This window comes from Coregonus clupeaformis, chromosome 14 (assembly GCF_020615455.1).
Source record: "Coregonus clupeaformis isolate EN_2021a chromosome 14, ASM2061545v1, whole genome shotgun sequence".
NCBI classification, from domain to species: Eukaryota; Metazoa; Chordata; class Actinopteri; order Salmoniformes; family Salmonidae; genus Coregonus; species Coregonus clupeaformis.
The window spans coordinates 8,988,339-9,002,912 of record NC_059205.1 but is presented as its reverse complement, the minus strand read 5'-3'; the positions used below and the strand labels follow the sequence as shown (position 1 = coordinate 9,002,912).

The window sequence follows — 14,574 nt, the reverse complement described above, 5'->3', positions numbered from 1 at the left end:
GTTCTTAAGCACGACGCAACGCGGAGTGCCTGTATACAGCCCTTAGCCATGATATATCGGCCATTTACCACAAACCCCCGAGGTGCCTTATTGCTGTTATAAACTGGTTACCAACGTAATTAGAGCAGTAAAAAGTAATGTTTTGACATACCAGTGGTATACGGTCTGATATATCACGGCTGTCAGCCAATCAGCATTCAGGGCTGGAACCACCCATTTTATACTTCATATTTTAGAGTAGTGTTTCTCAACCTCTGGACCAGTTAGATGGTTTCTGGTTAGATGGTTAGCTGACAGACATTTAGTCTGTTCTCAAGTGCTAGTTTCAACGGGGCAATCTGCAGTTGTGACATCCATTTTTGGACGTATAGATTAATGATATGTACCCATTGAGTCTTGACGAATATAACTTATAGATGCCTCACGAGCATAGTTCAACTGCCAAACCCCATCAGAACCCAAAATATTAGCTTATTTTACTCCAATGTTTGTAAACATTGTTACATTTCCCCAGGCCCATCCCTCAGCTTTTTACCAAAACAGAGGCGGGGTGTCCCACTTTGTTATTTCAACTAAGGATTGCCGCGCATTAAAGGGATAGTTCACTATTTTGCATCACTATGATACAATACGTTTCCACTTGCATTGCTACATGTATCCTTTTCCTGCAGTCAATGACCAAAAGCACCCTCTTTGGCCTCATGGGTGGAATGTTATTAATATATTTCATCATTTCATCATTAATAAATATTATTTAAAAAACCCAACGAAAATCCGGTGTTTCAATGTCAGTTTTGTTATATTTCAGTCATCTGTGATGTATATAAAGTGTAATATTGGGATGCAAACTCAAAATTGAATACATTTCAACTCTATATCTGACATGGTACAATGTGTCTTCTTTTGTTTAAGCCAATAACCATGTGTGTGAGGTGTATACTTGTGTTTCAAAGTAGATTTGTTTAAGACTACCAAGAAACACACTGTGTGACCCTGATTTAGCCCACTGCAGTAAAAAGTTAAAAGCTTTCTTGCCAGGATATTCTGGACATTGCTAAACTACACCCCCAGGTAACAACACCCTAGGAATGTTGAAAATAAGATAACACCTCCAAAAAGTGAACTATCCCTTTAATCTAAGTGGTCCTCCATGGATGGAGGGACTATATATTGCCAATCTCTGGTACATAAAAGGTTGAGAAACACTTTTAGAGTGCTTGTTGTTTGAGAGAGTCACCTTGCTCTCCTCAGCATATCCTGGTAGATGTCTGACTTGAGGAATCGTGGGTAACAATCCCTGGCCATCAGACTGTAGATCAACTTCTGTGCCGTGTCGAAAGAGGTCAGGCTTGGCTGAGAGATGTTCTTGGTGATATTTTCTCTGGTCCCACAATCAATATTGATCTTTAAACAAGACACAATGTACAGTATAGGCATTTCTTTGGTCTTTCTTTTTTTATATAGCTTTCTAGATTTTATGTCTACTGACTACGCAGGTCATACCTATGAAATAACTCGGCAATAAATCTCTGCAATAAATCTCTGCATATCCGCAATGACAAGCATTACCAGGTGTAGATCCAACCAGGTCCTTTAAGGAATTTGTTAATCTTGAGGGAAGTTTGTTAAATCAAATTGTGTTGAAATGTGGAGTTTTATACTGTTTTACCAGATTGTGATCATGGGGCCGTATGTGTCAAGGGTGTCAGAGTAGGAGCGCTGGTCTAGGATCATGTCTCTCATGGCCATAGTATCTGATTCATTATAATCTAAAAGGCTAAACTGATCCTAGTTCAGCATCAGCGTTGGGTAGGTTACTTTCTAAATGTAATCTGTTACAGTCACTAGTTACCTTTCCATAATTGTAATCAGTAAATCCACTTTTGGATTACCCCAACTCAGTAACGTAATCTGATTACTGTCAGTTACTTTTGGATTACTTTCCTCTTAAGAGGCATTAGAACAAGACAAAAAGGATCCAACAAACACATTTGGTGTGTCATCATAGTGGTCTCTGATAGGTGGTCATCATTTGGTGTGTCATCATAGTGGTCTCTGATTGGTGGTCATCATTTGGTGTGTCATCATAGTGGTCTCTGATTGGTGGTCAGACTCGCTCAGGTGGAACAAACTTAAACGTACGCCTTTTTTCAGCACTGAATTGAATGTCATTGAGAAAATAGAAAGGTGTCATGTTTTTTTTTTCTTTCTTCCAACATCCTTTCTGAATTTAAAAGTAATCCAATAAGTAATCATCTAGTTTTTCAAAAGTATCTGTAGTCTGATTACAATATTTTTGCAGGTCAAGTTACTGATTACAGTTACAGTTTCTTTGTAATCAGACTACATGTAACCAATTCCATGTAATCAGTTCCTCCCCAACCCTGTTCAGCACCATGAAACACACAGTCCCAGATGGCTACTTACCTGTCTTGGTGCTTCACATTCCACAAACTCTGAGTAGATCCTGTTTGCAGAGGAGATCATCTCTGGAAGAGACTTGATGTTCTTGTACTCTTCACAGGCCAGCCAAAACAGAATATTCTCCTCACTATACTCTGATTTCAGGAATTCTCGGAAAGCCGCCTGCCCGGCTGGAAATAGGGAAAAATAGGAAAAGGGAAAATGTCAGATTTATTGGAAATGGGATTTCTCAATGATTGTTATTGTTAGAAAGTATATGAACATGAGTTCTGATAAAGGCAGTAATACTAACTTGATACTTTTTAGTTACTGGCAGTAATACTAAGTTGATACATTTTAGTTACTGGCAGTAATACTAAGTTGATGCATACAGTTACTGGTAACAGACAATAATAATTTCCTAAATCTGATATCCTCCCTAATCAGTTTAGCACTCTCTGTGATACCTTTCAGACAGGCAACATAGTAAAAAGATATAACTTTGTCTTTACATTTACAACCCAGGAGTTTGTCCACAGACTCTCCCCAAGTCTCAGCCTCTTCAAGCGGCTCCTTGGGAAAGCAACAAAATCTACCCTTGAAAAGAGTGTTGAGATCCATCACTAGCGCAGTAATCAGTGGTTCTCAAAACACAATATCAAATCTACCTCACACCTGGAGAGAAAATAGATTAATATCGTTTTTCATCAATGAGTTAGCTTCTTTTTTTTTTGTCCAGTCAAAACATCCTCCAAGACTTAAAATGACCTGTTATCCAATACATTATATATTTATATAAACTTAAATCCAAAATGGACATACGACACTTTTCTGTAGTAAGTTGTAACTTATATTGAAACATAGTCATTAATATACAGAATCAGAAATAAAGAAACTCACTTTATTGCCATGGCTGCGTTGTCTGTCTGGGAGAGAGAAAATAGTTCCTGCAAGTGTGAAGCTGAGATTGTGATTGTTTTGAGGTGAAGGAGTTAAGTTGCATGGACTGATCTAAACAAGGCTCCCCTTGGACATATGAAAATCAGTATGCAAAGCGATGTTTGGAGAGAGGGTATATATATATATATATATACATATTTGGTGAGAGAGTATGCACCTGTGATTCAAGGAGTGGCCCTCATGCCGTCTGTTATTTCCTGTCCACCTCAATATCATTCATAAACATGAGGATGAATGGCAGATTATATAACCCTAATGTAACCCTAATATAACCCTAATGTAACCCTAATATAACCCTAATATAACCCTAATATAACCCTAATATAACCCTAATGTCAAAAGAGCCTACCATGGTGCACATGAATGATGCCCCAGTCAATGAATGGCACTTTGAAGAATTCAAAAACAACTGGTAACTACCTGGTACCAAATTAGTCATTCCTAGAATATTAATCAGAGATATTATATGATTATTACTGCATAGTTACCGTTTCACCACATCATTTCTCGGTGGATAAATACTGTACAGTAAAAGAAAGTGCTACCAAAATCTCTTTCAGATAGTCATCTCTAGTCAGTAAAAGCAACATTCATAAGATAAACAAACATGACCATGTGCAATATAGTATTAGAGAAAAATATTCATCCAGTGCAGGGTTTCCCAATAAACATACATGGCAGTATGTTATAGTATTACAACAAAGTAAGTCCGCAATAGAATAAATACACATATTGAAGTATGTGTTTATGCTTTTTCAGTATTGGTATATGTATTTATGCTTTTGAGGAAAATTCCTGCACATGCTATATGTATTTGGCGAATAAAGGTGATTCTGATTCTGAACAGCCTAAAAACCTGCACATGGAATATGAAATTAGGTAAACAGATTATGTTTAGTGCTGATGAAGCCAGTCGACGGGAGCCGTAAACTAATAGAGCATAAAGGGAAATGCCCTGCGTCCTGGTGTTATACTGGATTTGCATATCCGTTGTGGAATATCTTCCACATGAATCTCAAGGACACATCAACAATAATATGGTATGCTATGTACTGGGCTGCACTCTGTGCAGACTGCATATGATATCTATCTGTCAAATCTAACACTGCACTAAAACTAGGCTTCATAGGGTTTTGTGCGAATCAGAGCATGTGAATTGGAGTTACTCGATGATTTGTGTGCTTTTGAGTGGTGTTAAGTATTTAACATCTGGTGGAGATGGAGGGTCAAAGGTCATCAACAGTTGCAATCAGTGCAAGGTATACCCTTTCTGCCTAAAGGAAACCCACCCCCATGTGTGTCAGACACGGGATGCTGCCTGGGTTGCTCACCTATCCTGTCCCCCATTGTCATCCAGCCCAAGACCTAATGTGCTTCCCAAACTAAACCAGGAATGGAAATCTCACCAGGTGATGGAAAACACCACAGCGATCCCGATTTGCATCCGTGTGGACAAACCAAGACTGGGAAATTTGATTTTCAAAAGAGGTGCCTGTCTCGCACGTGCACAGTGCTGAGAAGTGTTGTCATGGGTGCACTTCAGACTCTGAGACACTGTTTATTGCTGATTTGGTTGTTATTGATTTAGGTGGATAGATACTATGCCTCCTAACACTACATAGCTGGTTGATTCTGTGGTTGTTATTGATTTAGGTGGATAGATACTATGCCTCCTAACACTACATAGCTGGTTGATTCTGTGGTTGTTATTGATTTAGGTGGATAGATACTATGCCTCCTAACACTACATAGCTGGTTGATTCTGTGGTTGTTATTGATTTAGGTGGATAGATACTATGGCTCCTAACACTACATAGCTGGTTGATTCTGTGGTTGTTATTGATTTAGGTGGATAGATACTATGGCTCCTAACACTACATAGCTGGTTGATTCTGTGGTTGTTATTGATTTAGGTGGATAGATACTATGCCTCCTAACACTACATAGCTGGTTGATTCTGTGGTTGTTATTGATTTAGGTGGATATATACTATGCCTCCTAACACTACATAGCTGGTTGATTCTCATTGAAAATAACCCAGAAGACTTGGCTTTGAAAGCATCCCACACAAAAACAGAAATAAAAACAGGCTTTGTCATACTGTTGTCTTTGTCATTGTTCCTCTAGCTTCCATGTAGATATGACATTGTGAAATGTTTACTATACTAATAATGTACAGGTGTTATACTAGTGTCTTCCTCTTCTAACACCATGTCATCTAGATGCCATACCTAGGACCAGGAGTTTTCCCTAGTAAGCAGATCACACGGTCAGGTAAAACTCCAGGCCCTAGTCATGAATCATAACAAGGGCCAATAGTTATTTTTCGGCCTACTGGACTTGCCCAGGAAATTCTCCTGTCCCACACTGTGTTAGGGAGCCTCCTCTACTAAGCCACAGTGAGGCGCTGTATGTCCTCGTCGGCCCCTTCAGCAGCCTGCAAATAAACCAAGTTTATCTTCCCCATGTGCTGCAACAATGCCAATTTTTTAAAAAGTCAAGACAAGGATTTGAATCCTACAGTGTCCATCTGCCTCCACTCCTGACAGTGTATGCCTCCTCCACTGTAAGTCAGTCATAGTGTCGGGGTTCATCTCGAGGACATACAGGACCAGTCAAAAGTTTGGACACACCTACTTTTTCTACATTGTAGAATAATAGTGAAGACTTCAAAACTATGAAATAACACATATTCAATCATGTAGTAACCCAAAAAGTGTTAAACAAATCTAAAGATATTTTATATTTGAGATTCTTCAAATAGCCACCCTTTGCCTTGATGACAGCTTTGCACAGTCTTGCCATTCTCTCAACCAGCTTCATGAGGTAGTCACCTGGAATGCATTTCAATTAACAGGTGTGCCTTCTTAAAGGTTAATTTGTGGAATTTCTTTCCTTCTTAATGCGATTGAGCCAATCAGTTGTGTTGTGACAAGGTAGGGGGGGTATACAGATCAACCTATTTGGTCAAATACCAAGTCCATATTATGCTCAAATAAGCAAAGAGAAACGACAGTCCATCATTACTTTAAGACATGAAGGTCAGTCAATACGGAACATTTCAATAACTTTTATAGTTTCTTCAAGTGCAGTCGCAAAAACCATCAAGTGCTATGATGAAACTGGTTCTCATGAGGACCGCGACAGGAATGGAAGACCCAGAGATATCTCTGCTGCAGAGGATAAGTTCATTAGAGTTACCAGCCTCAGAAATTGCAGCCCAAATAAGTGCTTCACAGAGTTCAAGTAACAGACCCATCTCAACATCCACTGTTCAGAGGAGACTGTGTGAATCAGGCCTTCATGGTCGAATAGCTGCAAAAAAAACACTACTAAAGGACACCAATAATAAGAAGAGACCTGCTTGGGCCAAGAAACACGAGCAATGGACATTAGACCGGTGGAAATTTGTCCTTTGGTCTGGAGTCCAAATTTGGGATTTTTGGTTCCAACCGCTGTGTGTTTGTGAGACGCGATGTCAGTGAACAGATGATCTCCGCATTTGTATTTCCAACGGTAAAGCATGGAGGAGGAGGTGTTATGGTGTGGGGGTGCTTTGCTGGTGACACTGTCTGTGATTTATTTAGAATTCAAGGCATACTTAACCAGCATGGCTACCACAGAATTCTGCAGCGATACGCCATCGCATCTGGTTTGGGCTTGGTGGGACTATCATTTGATTTTCAACAGGAAAATGACCCAACACACCTCCAGGCAGTGTAAGGGCTATTTGACCAAGAAGGAGAGTGATGGAGTGCTGCATCAGATGACCTGTCCTCCACAATCCCCCGACCTCAACCCAATTGAGATGGTTTGGGATGAGTTGGACGGCAGAGTGAAGGAAAAGCATCCAACAAGTGCTCAGCATATGTTGGAACTCCTTCAAGACTGTTGGAAAAGCATTCTAGGTGAAGCTGGCTGAGAGAATGCCAAGAGTGTGCAAAGCTGTCATCAAGGCAAAGGGTGGCTATTTGAAGAATCTGAAATATAAAATATATTTTGATTTGTTTAACACTTTTTGGGTTACTACGTGATTCCATATGTGTTATTTCATAGTTTTGATGTCTTCACTATTATTCTACAATGTAGAAAATAGTAAAAATAAAGAAAAACCCTTGAATGAGTAGGTGTGTCCAAACTTTTGACTGGTAGTGTAGGTTAGATCAGTGAGGGTTAAGGAAACATTAGCCAACGTTAGCATTCCTCTATTAAATCAATATAATTTGAAGCTAAATGCTTTATCACGTTAATTTTTTTTGCCTGAGGGACATGTGTATGCATTAGGGATGTTTCCTCGTTATATCCTAAGACAAGTAAAGTATTGCGCTTATTGATTTCTCTATTCGGAGGATTCGGCATTGTTGTGAACTGTCTACGAATTTTAACTAATAATAGTCCTTGATTTTCTAATGTCCAGGCAATGCAGTTTTTTTAACAGACTGACCAAACTCCCATGGTGAAGATGCCATGGAGCCAATCATGGACGCCATTTAACTCCTACAGGAAGGGAAAGAAGCTAATCACTTTGCTGTGACGAATTAAACACCAGCACTGTATTAAAGAGACTGAACGGGATCTTAAGCGCTTACAAATTCGTAACCTATTGTACGAATTCGAATCCGTAACATATTATACAAATTCCAGGGGATTTTTTATTTTATTTTTTGCAGGACGTAACATATTATAGGAAATTGATGACGTAGTACACAGTTGTGCACAATTTTGGGGGACCCGTTTTGGCACGTGACCGTTACTTTCAAAACTACTGGCTGAAATTATACCTTTATAACATCTTTAACTAGACTTTTGATATTGGTTATTCTATTCTATTCTTTCCACCATTTCAATGAATACAAGTCAGAGCATTATTCATTCCAACGCCATTTAAATGCATACATAAAGATATTAATTTATGAGTCATTCTGATCATGCTGGAATGACAGTAACTCAGCCTGAGAAGGCTGTATTGCTCCAAAGGCTAAAGGAGACCCTGACATGTGTGTTAATGACAGAAAATAGGCCCACTAAGCCCAGGGAGTATGTGAATTATGCGTGCGCTTCCTCCCACCACATACATATTTGAAAGGGAAAGGCTGCGTGCCAAATGGCACACTATTCCCTACAAAGTGCACTACTTTTTTTACCAGAACCCTATGTAGTGTACTTTATAGGAAATAGGGTGTCAGTTGGAACGCATACATAGACTCAGTTGGATCACTGGCAGCTTGGAATGATTACATATTTGTCTTTGTAAGGAATACTGTGTGCATACCAATGACGTGAATAATTCCAATCCTAGAGTGGTTACTCAGTTGCTTGGTGAGGTCTATAAATGTTTCAGTGATTTGGGTTCCTTCCAGATACTTCTATCAACCCTTCTGACTGTGTAATGCACTAACATTACATTTGTCTCTTTTGACATAATTGAATCTTTTGCTAAAATAAAAAAAATTAAAAGATTTCATAATATATTGTTTATTTCAATAATTACTCTCCAGACAATAAATACAATTTACAACTAAAAGCCAACATAACAGATTATTATAATAAATTATTGAATTAATACAAGCAATGGCAAGACATTTAACGGTAAACAAGATGAATATTGCATATTAGTATTTTTACACAGTATGTGCATGTTTGCTGTCTAGATGGTGAACATTTTAATTGATAGCTGTAAAGTCAAATCTCTTCAGAAAGTCTCTCAATAAAATGTTTCAACTTTCCAGTCACACCTGTGCCACACCTCCCGAGTGGCGCAGTGGTCTACGGCACTGCATCGCAGTGCTAGCTGTGCCACTAGAGATCCTGGTTCAAATCCAGGCTCTGTTGTAGCCGGCTGCGACTGGGAGACCCATGGGGCGGCGCACAATTGGCCCAGAGTAGGGGAGGGAATGGCCGGCAGGGATGTAGCTCAGTTGGTAGAGCATGGCGTTCGCAACGCCAGGGTTGTGGGTTCGATTCCCACGGGGGGCCAGTATGAAAAAATAAATAATTATGCATGTAATGTACTCACTAACTGTAAGTTGCTCTGGATAAGAGCGTCTGCTAAATGACTAAAATGTAAATCTAGTCAGCTACAGGCATTGCACTGCAAGGGAAATTGGAAGTGTGTGTGGTACTACTCTTGGCTTATGATGCTACAACCAGTCAGAGGAGTCGCTGGTGGCCTCCCCTCGCAGCTCATCGAAAACGCAGGACCGTGACCTCCGGCGGTACATGGTGGTCCCGGGGCCTTTCCTCTTGGTGAGGCGCAGGTAGATGTCTGACCTGAGGAACCTTGGGTAGCAGTCTTTTTTCATCAGGCTGTAGACTTTGCTCCGTGCCACATCGAAGCAGGTATTGGTCGGCGAGGCGATGGTCTTCTGGATGGCCACCTTGGTGGCATAGTCGATGTTGACCTAAAAGACAAGTGACACTATTATCAGTATGTTGAGTGGATGTGGCTCATCAAACCTTAGATATGGTGAAATGGTAATAGCTCCACTTGCCCTCTGATAGGCTGGGTGGATGTTTCTATTGCTTATACCAATCAAATCCTCTCCGATCTCCACATGTGCACAGGACGTCGGGTCTAGTGGTCAGTTTTGAGATTGGCCCTGTGTGTACCCAAAGCATGTGTCACTTTGCACTCAGCTTAGTACAGTCAAAATACAGTCATGAAAGGTGAAGAGCTACTGTTCATGGCTGGCCCAAGCCTCTTTGAGGCATTGTTTTGAGTTGACTTTACTCAGAGCCTCCTTGAGGCATTGTTTTGAGTTGACTTTACTCAGAGCCTCCTTGAGGCATTGTTTTGAGTTGACTTTACTCAGAGCCTCCTTGAGGCATTGTTTTGAGTTGACTTTACTCAGAGCCTCCTTGAGGCATTGTTTTGAGTTGACTTTACCCAGAGCCTCCTTGAGGCATTGTTTTGAGTTGACTTTACTCAGAGCCTCCTTGAGGCATTGTTTTGAGTTGACTTTACTCAGAGCCTCCTTGAGGCATTGTTTTGAGTTGACTTTACCCAGAGCCTCCTTGAGGCATTGTTTTGAGTTGACTTTACTCAGAGCCCTCCATATAAGCAGAATGTGGGGTCAATGTTACACTTTTCGGTCTTCACATGTCGCTGTACTTGCAGCACATTTAACACCAGACTGAATAGGCATGTGGTTTTGAAGTCCTGCTAGCTTATTATCTGACTGAGCTTAGAAGACTTGATCTCAAACTGAAAGTGTGTGGGTGTCTATATCACTGGTTCAGTTGCTGCTAGTTGCAGAGAAACAAAACCACACGGTCACGTCAGTCTGCATCCAATGCTGCTTGTGGGTATAACGTTTCTAAACCACATGGTTCTGTAATGGTCATGTCTGTCTCACTAAGGGTATAGAACGTCTTCTAAACCACATGGTTCTCAGGACTCTGTTCATGCATCCTATTAATTGTAACCTCTGCATAGTTCCTGTGCATAGTTTATAAAGGCCAAAGTATGTATACCAGTGAATGTTGATGCATTGCATCTAATCAGCCACCCTTTGAACTAGATCAAGATCATAGAAGCGCAAAGAAGATTAGATTGTATCTTTCTTTGAATAGTTTGAAAAGTCCCATTGACCAAGCAGCAGCTTTAGGGAATTTACATTGATAGGGCCCACAGTTTTTCCATTGCCATTGATATAAAGCTCCAGCAAGGCCTATTTGGTTTCATTTCTCGAGCACTATATATTTACCTCTTTTGGGGCCTCGGCTTCAATGAAGACAGAATACATGTGCTTGGCTTTGGAGATGAGCCGGATCTCCGAGTCGATGGTCTTGTACTCCTCACAGGCCAACCAGAACTCAATGTTCTCCTCGCTGAACTCTGTCCTGAGGAACTGAGAGAACATCTCCACTCCATCTGCATCAGGGGAGAAGAACATACTCTTTAATGATCCATCGGATTCATTGGATTCAATGGTGAGGTCTATATGAATGAAAATTAGCATGTACTGTTACCAGAGTAATCGTGACAGAGGGATCTACACTCTACCTACTTGAGGCTGGTGCTGTAGATGTGTTACTTTGTAAGCACCTTATTGATTGAATTTCAGACTCTATTCACTGAGACTTGCCTTATTTTTGTTTAGGCTACTTGTTTATTATTTATTAATAAATATATTTGTTTCTTGTTTATTCATATTCCTAAAATAAATTGCCAAATTCTATAGATTCCCAACCAGCTCTCAATGAAAAGTGGGAAAGATAATATTGAACATTCAACCATTGATCTCAATGACTCTCTAGACCAAAATGATGTACAGCTGCAAGGAAACACTCTTCAATAGACATATCAGGAAGTTAGACAGGTTTGATAGTCTTACCGAACACTGAAAACATCTAGTCAAATTCCATTGTTCTTCTCTAACCTTTAATTTCCCAAAAGACACTGTGGCTTCCCATTAAAGTTGTGCTTTGAACAAAAATGGTTTAGACTTGCAATTTGTGACTAAATGAGAGATCGCTAGCTTCAATCTAACCTGAGTGCCTGAGCAGATCTTCAAAGGAGTCGCTCCATCTCAACGCTGCCTCCGGTGAGATGCTGCAGAAAAAAAGTCAGAGATACCATTAAAGTCCTCTGCTAATGATGCTGCATTAATTTGTTTATATATCTTTCTGTTTGATCCTGTTGAAAGCTGACGGTGGGCCGCGTTTAGATTACGTTGTTTCCCTCTGGTATTAATTTAAAGGGGTAATTCAGCGACATTACATATTTAGCTTCATATTCATTTCCTTGAAGTAGTCTTTGGGCAATGCTGCTTTCAAGATAAGGTAACAATTATCTAAACGTAATTACGCTGAAATATCCCTTTAAGATTGAAAATACTCTTCAAAACAAATTGGGCAACTGGGGCAATTAAACATGTTATGTTATTCTGCAGGGCAATCTCCTTCCATTGCTTTGCCTTTATACTTGACTGACGTCTTACTTGATGGTGGCGGTGGCGGTCTTTTTTTCTGGACTGATGTTTTCGTGGGAGCCTGATTTGGTCAGCAGAAGAGTCAGTCGGCACTTCCTGTCTTTCAATCTGCAACCAGAAGGAATGGACACTTTAGATGGTGACTCCCAGAAGACACATACTTTAACTGTACATAATGATAGTACATTCCCGGGTTATTCTACTGTTGAATCATAATGCACAAAATCACTCGCCTGTCCCAGATCTGTTCGTGCCGTCTTACCAACTCCTATGGTTATTGTCACGCTAAACATTGTTTGAGTCGGCAAGACGGCACCAACATACAGTATCTGGGAACTAGGCTACAGAATCACATACAACAGAGGAGTAAACCAGCCAGTTTGTTACTCGTGCTGAGGACCTTTAACATGGAGGTTCACATGACAACCGGAAACAAATAGACCCTGATCTTTCTTTACACCTTAGGTCACATGATGTAAAGGTCAACAGATCATGCAGCGTTTCCCTAAAGGCAGCAGTGGCATCTCATTTGTGGATTGCCCTTGAAAATACTAGCAAAGCAAGATGGCGTCAGCGGGCTAACCAACATTCTGAAACTAGAAACCAACCACCACATATGGCCAGAAACACAGAACAAAGGTGAACCAAGGGGAAATGTACTTCTGCACTTCTACCCAGAGAGCAACAGTAACAGCAGCACATTCAAGGGAATTTGCATAGACAGGAATTCACGCCGACAGCAACTGAAACTGTCGCGAAACTATCATTCGCAGAAAGTTTTATTTTCCTGTCTCCTCTCTAATTCCTGTCTAGGTTGTATCATTCAACTGTTTGAATAGTTAATGAATGGATAGTTAAGAAGAGCAACTGTTTTACGGTGTCACAATTTATCCCCATCACGTAGAGTCATTTAATTTGCCTCACTGTTCTACATCAAAAGTATCAACAAACTTTATCACAAATGACTTTTATACACTCAAACAAACAACATCACGACTTTTTAACGCCTACTTTATGGCTCCACTTGCCTTGGCAAATAATCTGATACAAATAAATTAACCAAGGTACATAACCCAGAACTGTTCATTCTAAGGTGTCACCTTAATGAAGAAACATTTGTTTTCGCATCTCCAGCTATTGAGATCATGGAAATGGCTCTCAGATACACATGCACTGTACTCTGTAGTCAAGCATGGTGCTATGGTCAACCCTTTACATCATGAAGTTGACAGCAACACTTAAAGAGTGGAAGAATAAGTCACACTTAAAGAGTGGAAGAATAAGTCACACTTAAAGAGTGGAAGAATAAGTCACACTTAAAGAGTGGAAGAATAAGTCACACTTAAAGAGTGGAAGAATAAGTCACACTTAAAGAGTGGAAGAATAAGTCACACTTGAAGAGTGTAAGAATAAGTCACACTTAAAGAGTGGAAGAATAAGTCACACTTGAAGAGTGGAAGAATAAGTCACACTTAAAGAGTGGAAGAATAAGTCACACTTGAAGAGTGGAAGAATAAGTCACACTTAAAGAGTGGAGGTCACAATATCAGATAGCATATTCATATTAGAGGTATACTTTTTCTGTCTTTCTCCAATTCTTGTTGTGCAATGCAAATAAAGGAAGTGGCATTCTTACAAAATGTAATGAAAGAAAGACTTAGAAGCTTTATAGAATTGTTAAAAGACACAAAAATTGAATTCTGCTTTCAATCAAATAAAAAGGATCAGAAGATTTCAAGTAAAAAAAAAGAAAACCTACCTGGAATTACTAGCTTTCATTCTCGGTGCCTTCAAGTCCTCAGGACCGAGCATTTTGAAATATGCTTCCTCTTTTGGGGCCGAAAAGTTGAATTGAGGAAACAGAAAAACAAGTGTCTCCATTCTAGCTTCTTATCTTCCTTCTAACTTTAGCATATGTGAAAGCAGAGTACGATCAGCTCTTAGCGCTCGTTTAACCCTATGGTTTGTACCACATCTCTTTTTAAAGCTGCAACGTAGCCCAAACATTTCCCCTGTACCTTCCACACTACTTCCTGACCTAGGTGAACTACTCAGTTTACCGCATCATCAGTTACAGAGAAAATCCCCCCACGCTCAACATCCTGCTTTAAAACGATAAACTATGAACTTCACAGAATACAATAGCTTCCTATTAGCAGACACATGCTGCATTTACAGCAGTAGGACTGTACAAAACGTGGATTCATCCTACAATAGGACTCCCATCAAGCTTCTATAAGTAATAGATCGATATGCAAAACTACTGTTGCAAATATTC

At 39.9% G+C, this 14,574-nt stretch overlaps 2 protein-coding genes and 1 non-coding gene across 3 annotated transcripts; 1 reads left to right on the top strand and 2 right to left on the bottom strand.

Annotated features, from left to right (window-relative positions):
• Positions 1 to 1,233: 1,233 nt before the first annotated feature.
• LOC121581675 (regulator of G-protein signaling 21-like) lies at positions 1,234 to 3,024 on the bottom strand. The gene is made up of 3 exons (XM_041897157.1): positions 2,916 to 3,024; positions 2,428 to 2,594; positions 1,234 to 1,404 (listed from the first exon to the last, which is right to left on the bottom strand). Exons 1-3 carry the CDS (start codon positions 3,022 to 3,024, stop codon positions 1,234 to 1,236), a joined length of 447 nt encoding a protein of 148 aa, XP_041753091.1.
• A 6,235-nt stretch (positions 3,025 to 9,259) lies between these two features.
• Positions 9,260 to 9,340, top strand: trnaa-cgc. The gene has a single exon. It is a non-coding gene; the product is annotated as a tRNA-Ala (tRNA).
• A 21-nt stretch (positions 9,341 to 9,361) lies between these two features.
• Positions 9,362 to 14,360, bottom strand: LOC121581435 (regulator of G-protein signaling 21). Its single transcript, XM_041896932.1, has 5 exons — positions 14,056 to 14,360; positions 12,306 to 12,404; positions 11,856 to 11,917; positions 11,070 to 11,236; positions 9,362 to 9,764 (listed from the first exon to the last, which is right to left on the bottom strand). Exons 1-5 carry the CDS (start codon positions 14,175 to 14,177, stop codon positions 9,504 to 9,506), a joined length of 711 nt encoding a protein of 236 aa, XP_041752866.1. The 5' UTR covers positions 14,178 to 14,360; the 3' UTR covers positions 9,362 to 9,503.
• Between the last annotated feature and the right edge of the window lie 214 nt (positions 14,361 to 14,574).